We start from the raw sequence: 22,998 nt of genomic DNA on the forward strand, positions 1-22,998 counted from the left end.
AAAGTACGTAAAATTCCGCTTTAAACCTAGCCGCTTTAGAGATTGTGGAACTTAATATCGTGGGTCAACAGACGAAAAAGCAGTATACTGAAAACATTCTACTCCATATAGAGATTTCTCTATTGTTTTATTCTCGTTTTATCTCTTATGATAAGGGAGTTTAAGAATTAAGCTACTACGGCAAAGGCAACGAGAACGTCACAAAACAGTAGGATTTAATGAGAAAATCAAAGACCCTGCACGTGCGTAATAAATTTTGGAACATTTCTTCGTACTCGGCCAAACAACAACATGTGTAGTACGTGACCACATGACGGTACATTTTTCATTCGAGATCTGGGAGTGTCTCAACTTTCCACCTGTTCTGTTACTGGATAGTTCGGCCACATTGTACAAATTGAACGAATTGGAATAATCGCCAAGTAGTACAAGTAACGCGAACTTTTATTTTCAAGCGACGTTTTAGTTGGCGTTGCCGTCGCTGTTTCTTAAAGTCCCTATTAACTAGACTTTAACTCATAGATTCGGCTTTTACTCTCACATTTTTCACTTGGTTATGAACTACAGTAAAATGATTACAAATATTTCATATTCAAATTCACAATTCGCTTCATTCGAAAAGTGGGAGCGATACGATACGATACTTTATTTAACGTGGGATTTACGCTTAGCTTAATCAGCTAGTTTACAGGTATTCCACGGCCACGTATATACTAAAAATTAGAAACTAAAAAATGAACAACAATTCATGGTATAGAAGCTGTAAAGCTAAGAACTAAGAATCGGATGAAAAAAAAATCCAATAACAGTCAAAACTTAAGCGATCGGAGCGAGGTAGATCAGTATTTTACGCATGGTTCAATTTCTACTGTTAGAATCCCCCCCCCCCCCCCCTACCCACCCCGCAAACGAGCACATCCCAAGAGACTTGCAATTGCGACCCCCGGGGATGCCGTACTTCGCTCGCTTTGCTATCCCCAAGAAAAATAAGGGAAAAGTCGTAATCTAGCTAGCATATAAGAGTTTTCCTTCGGCTTAAAAACAACTGGTGAAAGTGCAGTGTTTATTAAACGAGTAAGTGTGTAATGGTGCACAGAAATCAATTTTGTGGAAAGCGCAAACTGATTACCGTAAGAGACAGCGATACAACTACAAGATATTTTCTACACTGTCAACTGTTTGAAAGTAAATATTTGGACCTCTCCTCTCCTCTCGTATCTCAATCTCCTATCTGTTCTTGCCAAGGCAGGTGTCTAGCGAACGAATACTTTCCAGAAATCGCCAATAGACACTCCAGATGACCATCTATCATCGCATTCATACCTTAAACTGTATCCGTCCCGTGGATCCAGCATCCAGTGGTAAGCGTATCCCACCGCAGCTGGGAACTGATACAATCTCTTTTGATCTTCACCATTTCCCCATTTTCCAACTCTATACTTACCGCCTTGGCGCCCCCATTCTGTGCAATTTCTCGCTAACTTCGAGTTGTCGTCTTCCATTCTTACAAACGAGCCACATGAGTCGGGCATGACATCCGTCTGGCCGCTAAAGTACCGGACGACAGCTTCACCAGAGCTATTAGCAGCCGTGATCACGTGGAACGTACGTCGCGTCTTGTTTTTACTGCAGTGAAATCTCAGCTGAGTGAAGGGGTAGTGAGTGAAGAGCTCCTTCATGGCGTTTTTAGTGAGAACCATCTGATCGTTGCTTATTCCACGGTAGGAAGTCTTGGCTGGCAGCTGAACGCGAGAGGAAAGAGTTGAGTTCTGTACCACAATATTGGAAACAAGAAGCCAGCCTCCTAAAATGAAGTCAAGTTCAGTTAGAACAGAAACTCGTGTTTCTGTTTGTTATGAAATGTGACTGGATAAAGATTGTGTATATGCATGAGCACGTCCCCTACAAAAAATAACGACAAGAATATTTAAGGTTGCGTTCGATTGACAGTATCCCGGAATTTAGAATAAGCGGTATAGCTGTGAGATTTCTCTTTTGAAGTAAATCTGGGAAGATATTTCATTTTGTACTCCGGCAACTCCAAAAACCAGGGGGTGGATTTACGTGAAGGGGGGGGGGGGGGACAAGGGGGCCGCAGTCCCCCCTTTCAGTTCGTCGGAGATTTTTTTTTCAATAATTTTATCATTTTGTAAGCAGTCTGTTTGGAACTTTTGATTTTTGTTTTAGCTAAAGCATGATTTTTCGCTAATAGTATGACCAAACTTGTGCGAAAAGCTTTCAACGTTACAGGCGTTAATATTATTATAGTGCAATTGCATTCAGTCCATCATGTTTGATTAGCTCCCATATTATGGTTAGATATCGTTTCGTCATTCGTTTCTTCCAAGGCTGTTGTGACTTTGGAGCGAAGAGTCACAAACCATGCATCATTATAGCCACAACTTATAATTTTATTCAATATGGAATCCTGATATTTTACTTTCCAGATTGCACCAGATTGCATGTAAGAGTACCCAAATTTTCTCTGGGGGGGGGGGGGGGCATATTCTTGTCCGGCCCCCACTTTCAAAAAATGCTAGATCCTCCCCTGAAAACCTCTTATGAGAGATTTCTTGTCTTGTCAACATTTAATTGTACGTATTCCTATTCCATAACAGGATCAACAAATGCGACCTAGGTCTGATATAAAGCTTTAAAGAAAAACAAGTTTAATTTCAAAAGCTGGCCTCCTGAGATTTGGCAAAGTTTATTTCTGATTTGACAAACATAGGTTGTACAAACATGAGCACTCCCCTAAAAAAATTAGAAAGGAAAGAAAAGTTAATTTTTTTAGAGCCAACTGAAGTTGAACTGAGCATAAGAATAAGTAAAGCTACGTTAGATCACCAAAACCACCAGTTTATAAGAACGTTGAGGCTGAGATTAACTGGCTAAATTTTAAGAGCATACTAAGGACATTACCCAGGCTGAGAGTCAATTAAGAACATTTGATTTTTATTTTCACCAATTGTTTTTAAAATGGACAGTATCAACTGGCCCAGTAAAGGTGAGGGCAACCAAAACGCCATGCCATATGGCTAACAGTCTTTATGAACATAAAAGAGGTGGACTGGTACAAGGGGAGGAGGTGGGAGTTCAAATGAATGTCTTCACTCGATGAAAAAGCTGCGTGAATGCACGACCACGACCGATCGCGAGGTCACCAAGCAAGCATTTCGCCTTGAGGGGTTGTGATGTAATGACCTCCCCATCCACCCCTATGCCGCGTCACGCAATACTAAGTGACTGTAACAAGCAACAAGACCAGAGAGAAAAACATAAAAATTCTATTTGCAGGCAAATGTTTTATTTAAAATAGACAGTATCAACACGGATAAAATAATACATGTAAAACTTCAGTCTATACAGTCTAATTAACCCAAATGATAAAGGGACTCATTGTAGGAGTAACAATGGATTTCTTATTGCATGCCAGGTGCACGGTTGAATATCTCATTTTGTGTCGGACTTAGCCTGTATATTTGTCTTGCTCACGTCCGCATAGATTTATTGAATTACTATAACAGGTGACTTAAGAACATCCTAAGAACTTTTTCAGGCTCAAAAAAATAAGAACGTTCACTCCATGCCAAAATTAGACGTTATTATGAAACTGAGAGTGTAACCTAAAACTTTGAAATACTATTAAATCGGGTTTTCTGATTGCAAAAGGATAGGACGAAATAGTATTGAAAAGCCAATATAAAATTTTTAAGAACCATCCCCGGAAAATCGTACCTCCGTCAGTTGTCATGTCACAATACACTTCCAAAGGGTTTCCACTTTTTTCAGGGTCGATCCAGTACTTCCCGTTTCCTTTTGAGTCTCCAGAGTCCCGGATGTCCTTACAAGCTTGACCTGGCAGATGGGAATACAGACCTCGCGTTCCTACAATAAAAACATGACAATCCTGTTAGAGCCAAAGTTATTACTCTGGCCAACCTCAACAGAAGCAAACAGCGCCAGGAACCAATCAGAACTCGGAGCAAATACATGTAACGGGCACCAAGCGCGGGAAAATGCGCGCGAGCAAGACAGGATTGGTTTTTGCTTCCCACTGGTTAGGAAAATGGCCCGAGTTTTGCAAATCAATCACAGAGCAAAGTAACGCAAAACAAGCGACCGTGAATACATTTCGAAACTAAATTGAAAACCGCTCTGATAGGGAGATTATATTTACTGCCTCCAAAACCATGTTTAATTCATGGTTTGCACTGCCTGAATGCATGACTCTTTCTCTGTTTTTAAATGGCTTGACACGTACTACAATTAATCCTTTCCGCTCTGGTTTCGTCCTGTTTCTCGAATTCCCAACAACTTACTAAGTCCGAAAAATACCTTACCGATAACGTTTGCCATTTTAGAGAGCGTTTTACACGGTTGAGGTAAATTACTACCAGTGTAAATTACTACTGCAGTTAAAAAAAGGAATTAAAGATTGTTTAAAGCCCTAAAAGCAGGATACCCAGGTTATTCTTGCGAACGAGAAACGAACCTCTCGGGAACACCCAATCGCGAATTTGCGAATTTGTGGCGCGCCCCCGCTTGTTTTTGTTTGTTTGTTTTCTGTCCAAACAGTTGTCCCTGTTTGAAGTCAATGAGATGCATGTGAAAGAAAGGGGTTGTGACGCAAAACTTCCTACGAAATAGAGTTCAGGATGAATCATTAAACGGCTTGCTTACGCGTTTCACAACGTTTCCCTTTGTAGCCAGGATGACAATGGTCACTGTTCATTGATCTTTCTTTCTGTTCATGGGAAACATCGATGCACGACACCTGGAAAAATGGAATTAACACATTCAGATCACCGATTAGCTGGTGTTAAAGATTATCCTTGTTATTCCTTTAAGAATTTTATATATTTAAATTTGTTTTTCACAGATTTCACATTAACTCGGTTAGGTACTCGGTCAGTACCAAAAGTATTCAAGTTTTCTCTTAAGCTTAAAATAATTGTTATCAGCTAGGCGAAGGGAAAACCATTTTAAATATAAGACTGACCTCAAGCGAGCCATAGTAGTTGGATCCTTTCTTCCTTTTAAAATCATCCTGTTTCATCTGTCGAGTTTTGTTGTTTAGTTCGCAAACTCGTTCGGCATTATCAGCACCGGGTTGAACATTAAATGACTTGCAAGTGTTGTTTTCGATGCACTTCAGCTGACATTCAAACTCGTCGGTAACAAATGCCTTGGCCATCACGTGACCCACTAAAACGTGACCTGAAAAACGATAAGAAAATGAATGAATTTGTTAAGGTGCGACAGCTGGCACACTTTCAAGCCAAACAATTCTGACTTGGCTGTTTTGAAATTAGTAAACCCAAAAAGGAAGGCCATCAAAGAATTGGATCATGCAAAATTTTCGGTTTGCGTTTTATTTCCCTCGGGTTTAGCCAGCCAAAGATACTTCTGGATTATGGGATAATTTTTCTAGCGCCTTTTTTCCTACTGTATTCCCACTTAAGAACCTGTCCACGATACATTTAATTTGCCACTGGGATTTCCGGCTGAGAAAATTCAACAACATCTAAACGCGTCGCAGTTATGTATGCAACTGGAGCAGGTTAGGCCTTTACACAAATGTCCGGATAGTTTTTGAGAAATTTACAAGTTTCCGAGATATTTAGAAAATTTAAGAAAATTTTGGGAAATTTAGAAAGATTTATAGCTTTTTTTGACTGTTTTCCAGCTTTTCCTCGCTATTTTCCTGACAGAATACTCAGTTCTATCATTCTATGCTAGAAATAATCTAATTCAGCAGTTTTCCATTTGAATAAGTATTTTATGTCACTAGCAGCCATTTGTCAAAATGATGCCGGATGCTGCGGTGAGGGTAAAGGGCTAAAAGAGTTTGCGGAATGGTATGTGGAATGGCGTGCGGAATGGCATCATTATGCGAAATACGATTTACGCGGGGAATAAATTAACTGAAGAGCGCATCCTGTTTTCGCGCCAATTTTATAAGAGCAGCAGTTTTTTCGATGTTGCGGACTATTAAACAACCAAACAACAGATCGAGGATTAGAAAATATACGCCTGGGATAGGACATGTCTTATCGCTGGTTAGGAAGTGACAGTGAAGAAATCGATGAAGTTTCGCATTCAAAGAACTAAGAACAAATTAAATTTCTAGTTGACAAAAAGAATGTGGCAGCGAGTAGCCTAGACAAAAAAGCAACACCAGACTGGAGAAATAACATCAGTCCAAGGCCAAAACTATTATGTGAGAAATTTTAAATTTAAACTCGGTCATTTTATCAGACTCTTTGACGGTTACAATTTGTACAACTCATGGGAAAAATATGTTCTACTTTTTCTCACCTTACATTTTCGTCGAGCGACGAGTACGCAAGTTACTGTTGAGCTGCTGAGCTAGCTACCTAGCTATTTAATACGACAATGTCTGACATACTTTTCAGCTCCCGCTGGGGAAAATTTTGGCTCAAGGGATTCAAAATCGGCTTATTTTTAAAACAAAAATATGAGATATTTAGGAAATTTTTGGGGGGATATTTAGACATTTTTTTGAGAATTTCCGAAAAATATTTAGACGGCGATTTTACGTAATATTTGTGTAAAGACCCAACGCAGGTGCAAAACGAAAACCTCAAAAATCAGTAGAACAGAATTCAAACCCGAGACTTCCGCAAAACCAGTTCGGTTCTCTGACTAAAAACGGAGCTTATCAGGCGAAAGTAGCGAGAGTTACCCTGCATAATGGCAGAATATCCTTCATCCTTTAGTTTGGGCGCTGTCAGCACCCGAGCTAATTAAAGTAATGGCGTTATTTTAAATACATAATAAATTACTCAAAGCCTACCCGTTTTAGAGGGCTTACATTTATTTGCTAAAAGTACGGCGTAGGTTTGTTTCACAAATTACAGATCTGTATTTTGCTCCAAAACGGCTACCCTGCATTTTTATTTATGTTGTAATAACCTTTCATTACTGAGCCATTGTTGAGTTAGACTCTCTCAAAAATACTCTTTTCAAAAACTTCGTGCAGGTCCTTTGAAAGATTCAATATCAGAATTTAAATATAAATTTAGTACCTTATTAAAACTTCGTTCAGTTCCTTAGGCCCGGGCAAAACTTTGAACTTCACATGAGACGAACCATCGAAATTAAACCTGTTACGCAAGGGCAAAGTTCTCACTGTTCTTGAATCGCTGAACACATATAAAGCCACTGGCAGTGACGGTATTCCACCTTAGGCTTTGAATTCGCGGCCGCCTATGGTATATGCTGTGCTCTATGCTTTGGCAAATGCATTTCTTTGCCGTCGACAGCGACGACAAAAGACCAAATTTAAAGTCGGTCAGTTGTGGAGAACGTGGGCACACGACGGTGAAGTTTAATTTCATTCTCTATTCTCAGCGGTCTCACCTCTCACGTATAAAAGGAGATGAGACAAAGTGAACAATGCCATTCTGTCGATCAAGCGAAAGAGCATAGTTCAAAATGGCGGACCCTGCTGTACAAGTCCCGGCACAGGAAAACCTTCCAGCAGCTCAAGCGGCCGCGGTTGTTCAACCACCACCACCGCCTCCGCCTCCACCAAACGCAGAAGAACCTCCTCAAAACGCCGCTGGAGAACAAGTCACTTTGGAGGTTTGTTCAATTTTTGTTTTACTCCAGTATCGTACACGTGTTCTTGCACTTCGTATTCCCGTGGCAGCTTTTAAGTCTGTTTTCAGCTCAAGTCATGCCCTGCTTTAAACGTGTAGCTTTGTAGCTCTGCGGGCAATTTTCTCTTTACCCCCCAGTTTATTTTACGCCCTGCTTCTGAACGTGCGACCTTCGTTGCTTTGCGGGCATGTTTACAATTCATGTTGCGCCCTGGCTTGGCGGGCAATTTAAAATTCACTTCGCAATTATGTTGTGCCCTGCTGATAACGTGTACTTGGTTGCTTTGCGGGCAGTTTTAACTCTGTTTACAATTCATGTTCCGCCCTGCTTCAAACGTGTAACTTTTTAGCTTTGCGGGCCGTTTGAAACTGACTTCGTAATTATTGTTGCGCCCTGCTTCAAACGTGTAGCTTTTTAGCTTTGCGGGCAATTTTAAATTGACTTCGTATTTATTGTTACGCCTTGCTTCAAACGTGTAGCTTTTTAGCTTTGCGGGCAATTTGAAATTGACTTCGTAATTATTGTTACGCCCTGCTTCAAACGTGTAGCTTTTTAGCTTTGCGGGCAATTTGAAATTGACTTCGTAATTATTGTTACGCCCTGCTTCAAACGTGTAGTTTTTTAGCTTTGCGGGCAGTTTGAAATTGACTTCGTAATTATTGTTACGCCCTGCTGATAACATGTAGCTTTTAGCTTTGCGGGCAATTTGAAATTGACTTCGTAATTATTGTTACGCCCTGCTGATAATGTGTTTACAATTCATGTTGCGCCCTGCTTCAAAACGAGTAGCTTTTAGCTTTGCGGGCGGCTTTAGATTGACTTTCTAATTAATTTTTTTGCCCTGCTTCAACACGTATAGTTTTGTAGTTTTGCGGGCTACTTGAAGTCGACTTACCACTTTCTGAATTTTATTTATATACGCTATTTTTGCCGATTATGTGTACATTCTAATTCTCGGTTAGCTTCAAAAGCTTTTCAATTTTGTTGACCTCAAAACATACTTCAGCAGAGAACTAGTTATTATCTTTGTGCGATCTTTGTCGATTATTCTCACTCTTCATTTTTTAATTGTCTTAATTTGCCATTTCTGAGTGCTTGTTTGCCACATTGTTCTACTTGAATTGTTTATTTTCGTATTGTTCTGTTAATTGTTATATTTGCACTCCGACTTTGTCGGAACAAAAGATTCCCTGCCCTTATCACAATGCTTGTACTCATTTACGAATGTTTTGTATCGCCGCTAAGCGGTATGAAATTACACTTCGCAATACATCTGTCTATTTCATTTTCTCATTCAGGCTTTGCAAGAAAGAATTAAATTTTTGGAAAATGCCCAAGGGACCTCCATTCAGGCTTTAAAGAATCGCATTACCCATTATGGTAGTCGCCGCCTGGAGGACTTCGACAAATACGAGGCCTTGCGCCTCGCGGAGGAGCTCGTCTCCGTAGCGAAGACAACTGGTGATGATAAGGCCGCCAGCTTTGACATCATAGCGGCCACCCTAAGAGAGAAAATACACGTGCCGAAAGAGCAGTTTAAAGCTTACTTTTTGGCTCTTCTCGCGGACAAGGAATTTACAAGAATCTTTGACACAATCTCCAAGGTCGACAAGTCGTTTAGACGTCCCTCGCCTTACTCGCGTCCTCAGGCCAGAGGCAGTCAGAGGTTCTCGTCACACCCTCGAGTGACCTGCTACAGATGTGGTACGCCCGGACACAAGTCTACGCAATGTTTTAAGCGGTCTCCGACGACCCGCTATTTTTCTTCAGGCGGTCCAGGTCACAACCAGCCTCGACCGACATCTCAGTAGCAGAATCTGCCCGATCCTCATTTTGTATGCGTTTTAGTACTATTAAAGTCAAATGAACACTATTGCATCACAATGTTTGTTTATTCATATACATTATACCCACCCCCCCAGGGTTTTATTAACATATTATTACTTACATATTTTACGACTCGCTACGCTGTTCATAGATGTGGGAACCAATTATCTCTTTTCGATCGCACCCTTCCCCCCTCGGGTGGCATTCTCAAAGGGAAGCTCACTTTCCCTCTCGGATTACCGGGGCTGAGTTTGCCATTCCTTGGGCCCTAATTTATTTCCAAGTTCTTTTTTATTTTCCTTTTAGCTGTCAGACCCTTGCTTTCACGATTGGGAAAAGCATCCCGGTTTCAAGCCTAACACAGTTGGTATGAATAAGTTACAGTGGATAAGCATCGATGGTTCTGTTGTTGATGAGGCCCAAGGGATGGCAAACAATTCCCACATCTCTGATGAGGATATCGCCCTCGTGTTACAGGGAAATTCATTAGCGGATATGTCTCGCCTTGTTTTCCGCGATCCAGATCACTTCCTAGCAGGGGAACTCCATCGCCATGCACCACAATGGAATGCTTTATTAAATGATATGAACGATGAGCGCTTCTCTGAAGTCCGTGATTGGATTACTAACGGTGTAGACGTAACGAAGTTCTTTAGACCGTTTAAGGGTAGTTACAAGGGAAGGAATTACGAGTGTGGTAGTCCACCGCCTTGCGTTTTCCCCAACCACCTGTCGTGCAAACCTTTTGCCTCGTTTATTTCTGATACGCTCCTGGACCGTTTGCGTTCCGGTGCTATTTCTTTGTGGGGCAAAGTCGGAGAATGCACCCCACCCCACCTTATTATGCCCCTCACTGTCGAGCCTAGCAAGCCGCGTCTCTGCAACGACGATAGATTTCTTAATCTGTGGATCGAAGACCGTCCGTTTGCCTTGGATAGCGTCCAACACTTGCCTAAGTATGTCAATAAAGGATTTTACCAAACAGTGTGCGACGACAAGTCAGGATATGACCACATCAAACTTCACCCCAGCAGTCGAACTTACTTTGGCTTCCAGTGGGGAGGTTGGTATTTTGTGAGTGAATGTATTCCTTTTGGCTGGAAATCCTCGGCCTATATATATCATACGACTGGTCTAGTTGCGTCACACAGACTTCGTTCATGGAACATTCCCTCTTCGTTGTACATTGACGACCGCCATAATGGCCAACTGTCATTTCCAGGTGGCATTTTACCAGCCGCCTATCAAGCCCTCGCCTCAAGGGATGAAGTGAATTTTGCTCTGGCCGTCGCGGGTATTTTTCTCACGTGCTACATCTTAATTTCCCTCGGCTACTTTATCGGTCTGGCGAAGTCTCACCTTACCCCGAAAAAACAGGTGCCATACCTTGGTTTCGGTATCGATTCTGAACTACAGGCGTTTACCTTGTTACCCCATAAAAAAGAAAAGCTTCTTCGTCTCATCAAAGAAACGTTGGCTCGCGATAACCTGGACCTACTAACCTTGCAAAGGCTCAGCGGTAAATGCGTGTCCATGAGCTTGGCAGTTCCGGGCGCAAGGCTTTATGTTAATGAAATAAACCTAGCTGTGTCTCGCGCCACGCGTTCTGCTCGACCTGTAAAGATGTCTGCCGCTCTAAAGAATGAAATTGAGCACTGGCTATTCCTTGAGACCTGGGACGGTTTTCTTCCCTGGCGGTCTGAGAAACACACACATGTCAGGCTGTTCTCCGACTCATCTCGCTTCGCTTGGGGAGGTGCACTGAGTCCGGGTGCCATTGAGGCGAACGTTTATGATTACTGGGACGCCTCAACAATACAAGCCGATATCGCCACTAAGGAGACCTTAGCGCTCAATAATGTCCTTGAATCATTCGCTGATACCATCAAAAACTCGTGGGTCGACGCCTTCGTCGACAGCATGGCTCTAGTCCGTTCATGGAATCGACAGGGCTCTCGTTCTCAATCGCTTTCTAGCGCCTTGAAGAAATTATTCAACACAATGACGAAACTCAACATCGATTTGCACCTTACTTTTGTGCCTAGTTCTCAGAACCAAGCCGACTTCCCCTCGCGACGCCTTAGCCTACAGGATGCCAAATTGTGCCCATCCCTATGGACAGTAGTACAAGAGTGGTATGGCGGCGAAAATGGGCACTCTGTCGATCTAATGGCACGCCCTTCAAACGCCCAATCCGACTTGTCAGGTGCCAAGTTACCTTTCTTCTCTGAAAACCCTCTGCCGGGATCCCTGGGAGTGAACGTGTTCGCGCAATCGCCCGATCTGTACGATCCGTTTGTATTCAAGAACCCATACGCCTTTCCCCCGATCTGCCTAATACCTCATGTTATCAAGTATATGAGAAGCCTGCAATTATCCTACACTATCGTAGTACCAGACGTATGCCCAAGGCATTTTTGGTGGCCCTTGTTAACGTCTACATGTTCTTCCCGATACCTGCTGGCCGTTGCCGGAACCGTTGGAGCGCTCCTCACTCCCTCTAAACACGGGTTTTCAAACAATTGGCCTATCCCATGGGATCTCTGGGTGTTCCGCATCGGATAAGCAAGTAGTAGCTCTTGGTTAGCGCACGAGCCAAACAAAGAACACTTAGCTATCTTTAAATTTGCCAATTCTCCCATTAATTTAGCTCCATCCATTACTTCAGTGAAATCAATGTTGTCAATAAATCATTGTTTTCCAGTATACATCTGTTGACAGTTGTTTTATAGCTTCATTTATACATTTATGTCAAAACAAATCTAAAGGATAAAGAAGGAACTGTTTGTTTTACTTTCATATCCTTTAGGACTTACCTCCAGCCGTTCGAGCGTTTGTACCAGCCGTGTCATGTCCTTCGTGCAGCCACCCCAACGACAAGCTGTTCTTTTTCTGCCAAATGTGCGGCTACAGGAGGAAAACAGTCTCCCCAAGTGTCCCGAGCCCTAAACTCTCAGTTGACCTTCAAGCGATAGATAACCGTTTGGAACTCCTAAATAATGCCTCCCTTCAATCGTCATACTCAAAACAGAAGTGCTCACTTCGTACGGAGTTTGAAACTTTCTTGGCGTCCCTTCCGAATAGTAAAACCATCCTTTCGGCAAGCCCCACTGACATCTCTCGGTTCTTGGTCTGGAAAGACCGACATGGCAAAACCATAGTACATAGTAATGGGTGTCCCGATTCCCACCTTCAAAACGCAGCTAAGTGTAAATGTCCTAAACGCCTGGCATTCAAGACAATCGACTCCTATATTGGAAAACTGCGAGCCATTTTTAAGGAAACCGGGCGCTGTGGAGAGTGGAACTCCCTGCTAGGTCTGGGTAACCCCGCCGCTTCACTCGAAGTGCAAAAATATCTTAAGGCGTCAACTGAGGAACAATTACGAGCCCGCATCACGCCAAAGCAAGCAGTTCCCCTATTTTTGTCCAAATTGTTGCTTCTGGCCCGTTTTTTAAATCGGAAAATTGCGGAGCGCTCGGTTAGTCCTTCTGGTCTGTTTGTATTGACGCGGGACCAAGCGTTTTTCAAAACGTTATTCTTTAGCGGTGATCGTGGTTCAGATCTTGGCATGGTGAAAACAGAAGAGATCCTGCGTTTCCCCCAGGACAATGGGCTGTTGTTCAACCACGTATGGGGAAAAACCCTGAGGGATGGCGTCTCTAACGTCTTCGGGATTCGGAGACACCCTAACCCTAAGTTGTGTCCAGTTAAAGCTATTGAGACATATGTAGCCGTGGCTTCCGAGTTACGCGTTTCTGTGACAAATGGTTACTTGTTTCGACCAACTAATCCCCAAGGTCATATTGTGAACAAACCATTTTCAAGTTCTTCAGCAGAAGCTCGTTTAAAGCTGTATTTGAAAGAAGCTAAGATCGATGAGGGAGAAACGCTACACAGCTTCCGTTCGGGCTCAGCCATAACGTTAGCGTTATCTGGCTCCCAGTTGGCGGACATAATGTCTCATGTAGGATGGAATAACAAAGAAACTGCTCTCTACTACATGAAACTAGCGGAGGTGCTTCGTTTGGATAGTCCCTCTCATTTGCTATCCGCGGACTCTTCCGCGACAGCCGCCCTAACAGAGGACTACATGGAGCTTAACCGTCTAAAAAACTTTATATCCGCTTTTCCGCACGTTTAATTCTTAACCTTGTTACATCTCGTTTAAAACACTTTACGAATTTTTAGGATGGGGCACCTTGAGTTTGGGATTCTGAGAACGGGATTTCCTTATGGCCCAGTGGTTTGGGACTTTAGGACACTCTGTAACTTAGAGACTGTCGGTGCCCAATCTCAACATAGCGTGAGAGAGAGAACGTTGAGAATAAAGTACTATTTTAACTCGATCGCCCGCGTTCCTACCAATTTAGTTCCTTTAAAAGTTCGCCCCCATTCAGTACAGGATGAACGAGTTAGATTAATCGCAAAGTGTAGCTTAAAAACCAAAACTTTATCTTTTCACTGAAGTGACATTTTCGTTGGCGTTCCCGTCGTCGGTGTTTACATGTACGTTAATTAAGCTCTCTGTAGAGAGACCTAAATTATTTTTTTGCGACAGCTGGCACACTTTCAAGTCAAGCAATTCTGACTTGGCTGTTTTGAAATATGTAAACCCAAAACAGAAGGCGATCGAAGAATTGGATCATGCAAAATTTTCGGTTTGCGTTTCCCTCGGGTTTAGCCAGCCAGAGATACTTCTGGACCACGAGCTAATTTTTCTAGCGCCTCTTAGTTTTTCCCTACTGTATTCCCACTTAAGAACCTGTTCACAATATATTGCCACTGGGATATCCGGCTGAGAAGATTCAACAACATCTAGGAAATTCGGGAACTGCGTTGGTTAGATTTTTTAAAAATAGGTGTAAACGCATGGCAGTTATGTATGCAACTGGAGCAGGTGCAAAAAGAAAACCTCAAAAATCCAGTCGAACAGGATTCAAACCCATGACTTCCATGACTTTAATACATAAATATCACGTAAAATCGTCTAAATATCTTTCCAGAAATTCTCAAACAAATGTCTAAATATCCCCCCCCCCCCCCAAAAAAAAAATTTCTAAATATCTCGAAAAATCCTCTAAATATCTTGAAATATCTCATATTTTTGTTTTAAAAATAAGCCGATTTTGAATCCCTTAAGCCAAAATTTTCCCCAGCGGGAGCTGAAAAGTATGTCAGACATTGTCTACACTAGTATTATGGAAATAAAGCCCAGCATCCGGCGCCATTTTGACAAGTGGCTGCTAGTGATATAAAATACTTATTCAAGTGAAAAACCGCTGAATTGGATTATTTCTAGCGTAGAATGATAGAACTGAGCATTCTGTCAAGAAAGTAGCTAGGAAAAGCTGGAAAACAGCTAAAAAAAGCTATCAATCTTTCTAAATTTTCCAAACTTTTCTTAAATTTTCTAAATTTCTCGGAAACTTCTAAATATCTCAAAAAATATCCGGATATTTGTGTAAAGGCCTAAACAGTTCAGTGCTCTGACAAAAAATTCAGCTATCAAGCCAAAGTAGTGAGAGTTACCCTGCATAATGGCAGAATATCCTTCTTCCTTTTGTTTGGGCGCTGTCAGCACCCGAGCACAAGGAGAAGTGTGGTTGAAGATGTGACCCTCCCTCTCGCTGGGTATTTTACTGGGAGCTCATTATTTTGTGAGTTCGTAGCGAGCACTCTAAGTCGAAGGATGAATGAAGTTCACTCATCCCGCAAACTCCTTTAAAATTTCCTCAAATGATATGTGAAATCAGAAAAGAAGAGAAAAGAAGACATTCAAAGTGATTTTCTCAATATTTTGTTGTTGGTTTTCTCCAGTTTCTGAATGGAAAGTCAAACAGTGCATGCACAGTTTATAAGTTTAGACGACGGAAAAAGGAATGAAAACGTGTTAACTTACCATCTTGAGTTTCGAAAACGCTTCCACAAGAATCTGTGTTCATCGCAACGAGCAAAACTCCAAACAGGACAATGAAAGACACAAAGATCAACCGAGTCAGCCAAAAAACAGCGGCCATCACTCAATAGGATCCGAGTTCTTTGGCGCTAAACAATTTAAACAGTGTATTTTGGACAGCGCCAGAAGCGGAGCGTGACTGCACTTAGACAGTAAAACCCTGAACAACCCTGACAAAAATATAATATTAATTATTAACTTGTTTTCAGGTCGCTCTGCATGTTTTAGGCACCAAGCCAAGAGCTAATTGTCGTATATTGGCATCCTTAATTATGTATCTGTCATTAAGAAAGTCAAGCAATCCGCTAAAAGCAACTGAAAGCAACTTAATGTCAGGAGAAAACAATCAAACAAAACATACGTACGTGCTGAATAAAATGTAAACATTAAAAGTATAAAGAAAACAATTACAAAGCCTAGATATATCAGTGAAAACTACTATTTGTGACTATTATAAGAAGATTACTAAAAATTCTGAATACTTACATATAAAAATAAAAACACTTTATTCCTAATCATCTTTCAGTAAACTTCGAAAGACTTTCGTTTCTTAACTCAGGTTTAAGTGAGTTCCAAATGTTAGCAATTTTATATGTAAAAGCATTCTTCATCTAGTTAACACTAAACCTAGGCAGACTAAGATAACTCCACCACCTCTTAAGTCATAAATTGACTCTTTAAAATTGAAAGAGACAGACCTAGCTTATCACGGTTTTCGACACCATTTTGACGAGTAGGCAAACACGTCTTGAAATAATAGTGTTTGTATGGAAATCCGATTTCAAATAATTTTCATGAAACATCACTTCTGAAAAATTCATGAATTGGAAACTTTTTTATTTTAAGAAAAAAAAAATTGGAGGGATGAAGCCTTGCCAGAAATTGTCCAGTCGTGTTTTGAACTTTCCATACATTTCCCTGTATTTTTTTCCCGCGAAATATTTTTAGTAGCAGTTCACGGCTGGTTCGCTATACAGACAAATTTAAATGTATGGAATAGGTAGAACTGTAGAACTTTCATGAATAATTAATTAAATTACTTAAGAGTTGCCAGTAACTTTCAAGAATCCGGCAACAGAAGCGAAAATTCGAAATTCCTTTTATTTGCCCCGAAAAGACCCTTTAGGTGAACTATTTTCAAAAATAATATTCAAAAGTTCCAGCGAATTTTTATTTTAGCAAAAATTGCGAAAGTTCGAAATCGGCCTAAACGACCCCGATGGCCCGATTGAAATTATGCAAATTAGGACATTTTCAAAACTCTCGTTCAAGACAAGGAACGTTTTCTCGTGTTGATGTTTTCACAATCTTTTTTGCTTCCAAGCTCTACTTATCTCTACTTGAACATTATTTCATTTGAAGTTGCCCACGTAAAGAATACAATGTTTGCTATTCCTTAGATAGAGTGCGCTTCCGTTGTTTTTTCTTTGTATTCATTTATCACCAGAAAGTAGAAACAAAAAATGTTCTCTATGCCCATCTGTATAAGTACACTTGCCAATCAAGCTTAGCTTTTCTTTGTGTTTGTCGAAAATACTGAAGAAATAGTGCAACATCGGTTACTGGCTACTTGAGCTCATTCAATCCCAACCGGATAACACGACTGAAAACTAGATATAAAGAAATGCCCTTACAGTGTCTGCAATCGTTACTTACATTATATATGGCGATGTCACATCCCCGAGGCAAGCGGGCTGAAAATTGTCTCAAATTCCGCCTTTTACAGATTCAAGGTTTGTACAACGCGAATAACTTTCATTGCCTGACAATGAAATGTCGTTTTCGGGGCTTCAAGTTCAGAGAGTTTCTGGAGAGTTTTTTGCTCTCTGCCTTCATGGGCGGCCATTTTGCAACCCATCTGGTTTCACTTCGCGAGAAGTAGGGCTTAACGTTTTGGTCCTGTTTTTTCTTTGCGTTTTTTCTTTTTCTCTTTTTTGTTTTTGTTGTTATCCGGGATGGCAGCCGCTGTTCAGTGCCCGAACAGCCTGGTGGCCTTTTTTCCCCTTTTCTCATTTATCGTTTCGTGGGCTCCTCTGCTGTCGTACTTGTCCTGCCTGAGCTCCTACGTCCAGTGGATAAGCAGAAGCTCTCAACTGTGCAGTTCCTCTGCAATGGTGCCGTACGTTTGACGTACAAGTCTTCAGCTGACTGTGACGCTGCTGTTTCCAACGGCATCACCTACGGTGACGTGACTCTTCGTGTGGTTGGGGTTAAGGCCAAATCCGGTCTGGAGTACCTCCGGGACTTCCCCACCGAAGTGCTCGATAGTGCTGTCAGTGGTTTCTTTGCCTCCAGTTTGGGGAAGTTCATTCAGTCTTCCGCAGCTGCCACGATCCCTTCCCCGGGCTCTTCGATGGCAATCGCCTGGTGAAGGTGACCCTGACGAAGGACATCCCGGCCGCCCTACCCGTTGCTCGTTTCGATTGCCGGGTTTGGTACAGGCGGCAAGTCCTGTCCCATGGATGGCCTCTGCTGGCGCTGCCGTCAGCCTGGCCATGTCGCTCGCGACTGCCGTAACGCCTGGGCTGCTTCAGCTGCGTCCGCTTCGTCCGTCGAAGTTCCATCTTCTGATGTTCCTCCGGCCTCTGGTACTGCTCCGGCTGACTTTCCATCTCCATTGCTGTGTCTGCCGCTCCTTCATTGGTCCTTCTCTCCTCGGCTTCTCTGGTGCCTGAGGATGGTGAGACCGACATGGATTTTGTTCCGGCCCCTGTCACCGATCAGCCGGAACCTGATGAAGAGGTTGAGATGTGTTCCGGTGAAAAAGAGGTCGTCAGGGTTGCCGCTGCCGTCTCTGTCGCTGCGCCTGCTAATGCTCCTTCCTCCCCCAGTGGCCCTCGTCGTTCCCGCCGTCGTCATCCCCCGAGGGGGAAACGCCAGAGCCCGCCCTCTGGTGCTGACCTCTCGTCCGTTGACATGGACCTAACATCCGAAAAGGACCCGGCTTCATCGAGGTTGATTCGCTCCTTTGATGAGGTCTGGCATGATCAGTTGACGTGGGAGGAGCTTCGTTCCGCCCGGTATGGCCTCGTTTTGGAGAAGGTTGGGGAAATCATCCTGTCCGTGGAGGCATCACCACCTGGTCTCCAGTTCGGTGCTCTATCTGGTCTGGAGGCCTTTCCTTGCGAAGGTTCGGCTTCCGATGAGTTCGCCCCTTGTTGTTATGATAGCGTCTGGATCATTCTTCTTATCTGGTGAGTGTGATTGATGTGGAGGAGGGGTCCTGTGAAACCTACATCGACCTTGGTATGCTGACTTCAAGGGTGTTTGAGCGCGACGTATGCATTAATGCCTTCCGCATCCATTAATATGAGGACTACCTGGAGTGCTGTCCTGTCGTCAGGCTTCCCACCACTCCGGGTAAGTTGCCGCCACCTCCGCCAGATATCCCGCCTACTGTGTTTCCTGTCACGTGGCGTGTGACTTTCTGGAGTGAGTGGCTGGTCAGTCTCTCTCTCTTTGATCTATCTCCGCTTGTCTTTGTTTTGTCTGTAATGTTTTGTCGTTTGTGTCCGTTGAGTTGTACTCTCTGTGCTCGGTGTTCTTCATAAGTCTACTGCACGGGTGTCTCGAGTTTACGTTTCGTGTGCCTTCGGGTGCAACTTTTGGTGGATTTTTTGTTTTTTGTGCCATAATTTTTGTGGAGGCGGGGTTCGACATCCCGGTGAATTTGGCGGCCTGAACCCAACCCTTTAGGCATTGGACTCCACCGCCTAGGGAGGGATTAGACGTTTAAGTCTGGCAGGCATTGCACTCCCCCGCTGGGGCCTGACCATTCGCCTTAAACACAATAAACTAATAAGTATATAGAGCACAGGTACGGATACGGGTACGGCTTGCCATCACCTCTCGTGACTTCCCATACGAATTTTGTAAGCCAGTAATTTACCTCTTCCACGGGGGTGGTGCCCAAATCAACTGGAACGAACCTATACTCATCTCCAAGGGTGTCAATGTGTGTGTTTCGGACGTTTACCAACCACGCCGTACTTTCTCGAGTTTTCTTTGGAATTCTGTCTCTTTCTCTTTACTCAATTTCGTTCACTGTGGTAGGCTTTTGGAAACGTGCACTTTCATTGCATTCATCCCCCAAGCACTCGGATATGTCCACGCTCTCAAAAGCAAATAACTCTTGAGTGGCAAGGACGGCCTCAAGTTCCTCGAGCTCTGTATACTGGCTCATAGCCGGAGCAAATGCACCATCAAATCAACAGAGAATAAACAAAGGTTCCAAAGAAAGAAAAGCATTGTTATTCATACCAACATTACCGATGAATCAGGAACAAAATAACAACGTGATTCCCAAGTGTGAGTGACACAATTAAAATACGCTCGTAAATAGAATCTGCATAAAATATGGTTTCTTCGCGGATGTGGCCATGGTCTAAGACGGTTAGACAATGAACGCTCGTGTCCTATGGGATATAGCGCCTCTCGCATTAGAAAGAAGTGCCACTCGGGCTACTCCCCCGTGGCCTTCTATCGATGCTCGAGGCAGTATATCCCATAGGACACTCGCGTTCACTCCCTTACCCGTACAGTCTGGAGGCTGCAGTCTGGTAGTTGAAAGCTTAAGTGTTTTAAAAACTTTTTAAGATGTATAATCCTGGTTACTCGTCGTTTTTACTAGAATATTTACATCAACATTTTTTAGCCCAAGGGAAGTTATGTGTTGATACACAAATGTTACATGGCAAAGGCATTCAAATGATGTAAGGAGCATATGCCAGGAGTGCATGCGTTTCTCACTGTCTGCTGAATGCCCAATCACAAGTATATGACAAAAGCTATGAAACAACGCGAGGGGATTCGGACAACTGAACTGTGTAACGTGCTAATTACTGTTGTTTGGATGAGCAAAATAGTTTGTATTGTAGATTGCATTATAAATTTTTATCACAGTATACAGGAAAATGAGCCGCAGGGTACACCAATGAGTTTGATGTTACTCGCCGTCTGATGTAAGAGCTAAGGTCAAGTCCTTGGCCTAATGACCTGACACCACTTCAGAGATAACAAGTCCTGTAGGTTCGTTCCTCCTTAAATTCTTACTACTCCTAAGTTTGCGTTTTACGCTGGCATTCAGTTGACCCACGTTGCTGGAGTTCTCGCCCCAAACGACAAACTGATCGCGGGGTGGAGTGTCCAAGTGTGTAGACTAGGGGGTGGAGTGTTCAAGTGTGTAGACTGGGGGTGGAGTGTCAAAGTGTATAGACTGCGGGGTGGAGTGTCCAAGTGTGTAGACTAGAGCTTTGAAAGCTAAGCAAAAGGAGGAAGGCCAAGAAAGTAAACTAAACCAAGCAAGTAAGCAAGTATAGTATAGGCTAAGCAAGTAAAGCACAGCACGCAAGAGAAGTGCACTAAGGCTAAACAAACAAAGCACGACAAGAAAGTAAAGTGCAGAAGCAAGTAAAGAACGAAGTAAGTAATTAAAGTACACCAAGCAAGTAAAGCCGCACCACTCAAGAAAAGTGCACTTAGGCTAAGCAAACAAAGGAAGGGCAAGCAAGTAAAGTAGGCCAATGAAGTAAACGTACGCCATGGAAGCAAGTAAAGTATACCATGCAAGTAAAGTACCCCATGCAAGCCGAGTAAAGTATATTATAAAGTAAGGTAGGCTCTTCTACGTAAAGTAAAGTAGCTAGAATAGGCCATTTACTAGAGCGGTTTCCAATTGAGTGTCGTAAAACTAAAACCAAAGTAGTTACTCTGGCCAATCGCAACAGATGTAAACAACACAACGAGCCAATCAGAATTCGAAGCAAATACATGTAACTGGCGCCATGCAAGCACGGGAAAACGTGTGCGGCGAAAACACGATTGGTTTTGGTTTTTCTTCTCATTGGTTGAGAAAGTGGCGCGAATTTTGTTAACCAACCACAGAGCGTAGTAATGCAAAACCAAAGCAAACGCGAATAACTTTCGACAGATAGGACATTAGGTACCGACAAAGTCCCGCCATTTTTTTTATAATATTGTTAAAATTGCGTAGCGTCTTGTTCATTTGATACAAAAGGTTTTGGTATACCGTAACGCTATTACGTTCGGTTGATATTCACCGACATTTCGGCAGTACTGCCCGGGAGTGCTGCCTTCTTCAGGGTGGCATGTTGAAAATGGCATGTGACAGAGTATGGCGCGTTTTTAGTGTCAAAATTCAAACTATCAATTCAAACATTCGATCCTTCAATTCAAACATTCAATCCTTCAATTCAAACATTCGATCCTTCAATTCAAATCTGCAATTGTTCGGTTCAAACTTTCGATCCTTCAATACAAACATTCAATCCTTCAGTGCAAAAATGAATGGGTCGATTCAAACATTCCATCATTCAATCCAAATATGGAATTGTTTGTTTCAAACATTCGATTCTTCAATCCAAACACCCTTTTCTTCAATCCAGAAATGCTATTCTTCAAGTCAGTAAACATGCACTCATTGTATTGCCTGGCCTATCATTCAGTTCAAGCATAAGCATGCATTTCGTCGATTCAAACATGCCATTTTTCAATTCAAACATTTGATCATTCAATCCAAATGTGTATTTCTTCAATCAAATCCTGAAACTCAAACACTACACCATAAATTCCGCGTTCAATTTCGATAGAAAATGCTGAAATCCTGCTGTTGAAACATTCTGCACTTTAATTTTAAGATATAAAATCCAGATTATAAATTCAAACATAGTCTCACAATGTAGTTGTGCAGTGGCTCGATTCAAACATTCACTTCGGCGATTCAGACATTCAGCTCAGCAGTCCAAACTTTCAGTTCCTCTCCAGTAGTCTGGAACCGAGGGGACTCTGTAAAACAAGGATACGGACGGGCGGATGCGGACGGCGGATTAAATTTATTGGTTAATTGTCACCTTCTAAGAAATGCTAGCTTTGGCTTTTTTTTAATTTTATTTTTATTTAATTATTTTTTAATTTGAATTGATTTTATATTTTATTGTCAGTCAAACAGCGAAAACGCTATGGAATGTTTCTTCTCGTTTTTCAACCAAATCAGTCTGAGTTTGCAGTGGAACTCGGTACATTAGTACGACACACCATCCGGAAAAACAACAAGTTCACATTTATGAACATTTACAGGATAATCTGATTAACAGGTAAAGTACTGTACGAGCTTTTGTTAGGCATTAAAGATTGGAAATCGTGGTTATTGTTCGAATAGACAGATCGATACAAGTTATTAAAAAATTATTTTAAGATGTCCAAAGATTTCCCGGCGTAGGATTTCTGAACGTGTCATTTTCTTCCCTTTAAATTTGTACACAAGCGAAATTTTCCTTGCAATATGGGGGCTTTTTTTGATCGGGTTTTGCGTCTTTTCGGTTTTGATATTCATTGCGGATTTTGGTTTTTCTCATCTTGGAACATTCAGATTATTTTATCTGACAGAAAAACATGTTTTTTTCGGTCAGTTTCTGGTTTTCCTCCGGTTGCCTCGGCGGCGGCCTTCAGTCCCCAGTCAGGTCAGGGGTCGTCTTCTCCGTGAACTTGGTACAGTCGAACCTCGATTATCTGGACTCGTTGGAACTTGAATAAAATGTCCGGATAATCGAAAATATGAATATTAA

General features: G+C 42.3%; 2 protein-coding genes across 3 annotated transcripts; one reads left to right on the forward strand and one right to left on the reverse strand.

Annotated features, from left to right (window-relative positions):
- Positions 1-128: 128 nt before the first annotated feature.
- On the reverse strand, positions 129-15,604 carry LOC146474113 (uncharacterized). Of its 2 annotated transcripts, none has more exons than XM_085117379.1 (5): positions 15,359-15,604; positions 5,003-5,220; positions 4,684-4,777; positions 3,739-3,888; positions 129-1,804 (listed from the first exon to the last, which is right to left on the reverse strand). In XM_085117379.1, exons 1-5 carry the CDS (start codon positions 15,474-15,476, stop codon positions 1,254-1,256), a joined length of 1,131 nt encoding a protein of 376 aa, XP_084973505.1. In that variant the 5' UTR covers positions 15,477-15,604; the 3' UTR covers positions 129-1,253. The 2 variants fall into 2 exon arrangements, with proteins under 2 accessions (XP_084973505.1, XP_084973506.1); XM_085117380.1 differs by lacking the exon at positions 15,359-15,604 and adding an exon at positions 14,989-15,128.
- On the forward strand, positions 7,369-9,502 carry LOC146474114 (uncharacterized). The gene is made up of 2 exons (XM_085117378.1): positions 7,369-7,611; positions 8,928-9,502. The coding sequence occupies exons 1-2, from the start codon at positions 7,462-7,464 to the stop codon at positions 9,438-9,440; spliced, it is 663 nt and encodes a 220-aa protein (XP_084973504.1). The 5' UTR covers positions 7,369-7,461; the 3' UTR covers positions 9,441-9,502.
- Positions 15,605-22,998: the final 7,394 nt, after the last annotated feature.

Source organism: Pavona decussata, unplaced genomic scaffold (assembly GCF_977016875.1).
Source record: "Pavona decussata unplaced genomic scaffold, jaPavDecu1.1 SCAFFOLD_91, whole genome shotgun sequence".
NCBI classification, from domain to species: domain Eukaryota; kingdom Metazoa; phylum Cnidaria; class Anthozoa; order Scleractinia; family Agariciidae; genus Pavona; species Pavona decussata.

What these genes read in the sequence shown, in the direction of transcription:
- LOC146474114 (XM_085117378.1), top strand. Translation starts at nt 7,462, where the DNA reads ATGGCGGACCCTGCTGTACAAGTCCCGGCACAGGAAAACCTTCCAGCA. An exon ending in GAGAACAAGTCACTTTGGAG is followed by an intron (nt 7,612 to 8,927) that starts GTTTGTTCAATT and finishes TTTCTCATTCAG; the next exon opens with GCTTTGCAAGAAAGAATTAA.
- LOC146474113 (XM_085117379.1), bottom strand. Translation starts at nt 15,476, where the DNA reads ATGGCCGCTGTTTTTTGGCTGACTCGGTTGATCTTTGTGTCTTTCATT. An exon ending in AGGGAAACGTTGTGAAACGC is followed by an intron (nt 3,889 to 4,683) that starts GTAAGCAAGCCG and finishes TTTTTATTGTAG; the next exon opens with GAACGCGAGGTCTGTATTCC. An exon ending in TGACATGACAACTGACGGAG is followed by an intron (nt 1,805 to 3,738) that starts GTACGATTTTCC and finishes ACTTCATTTTAG; the next exon opens with GAGGCTGGCTTCTTGTTTCC.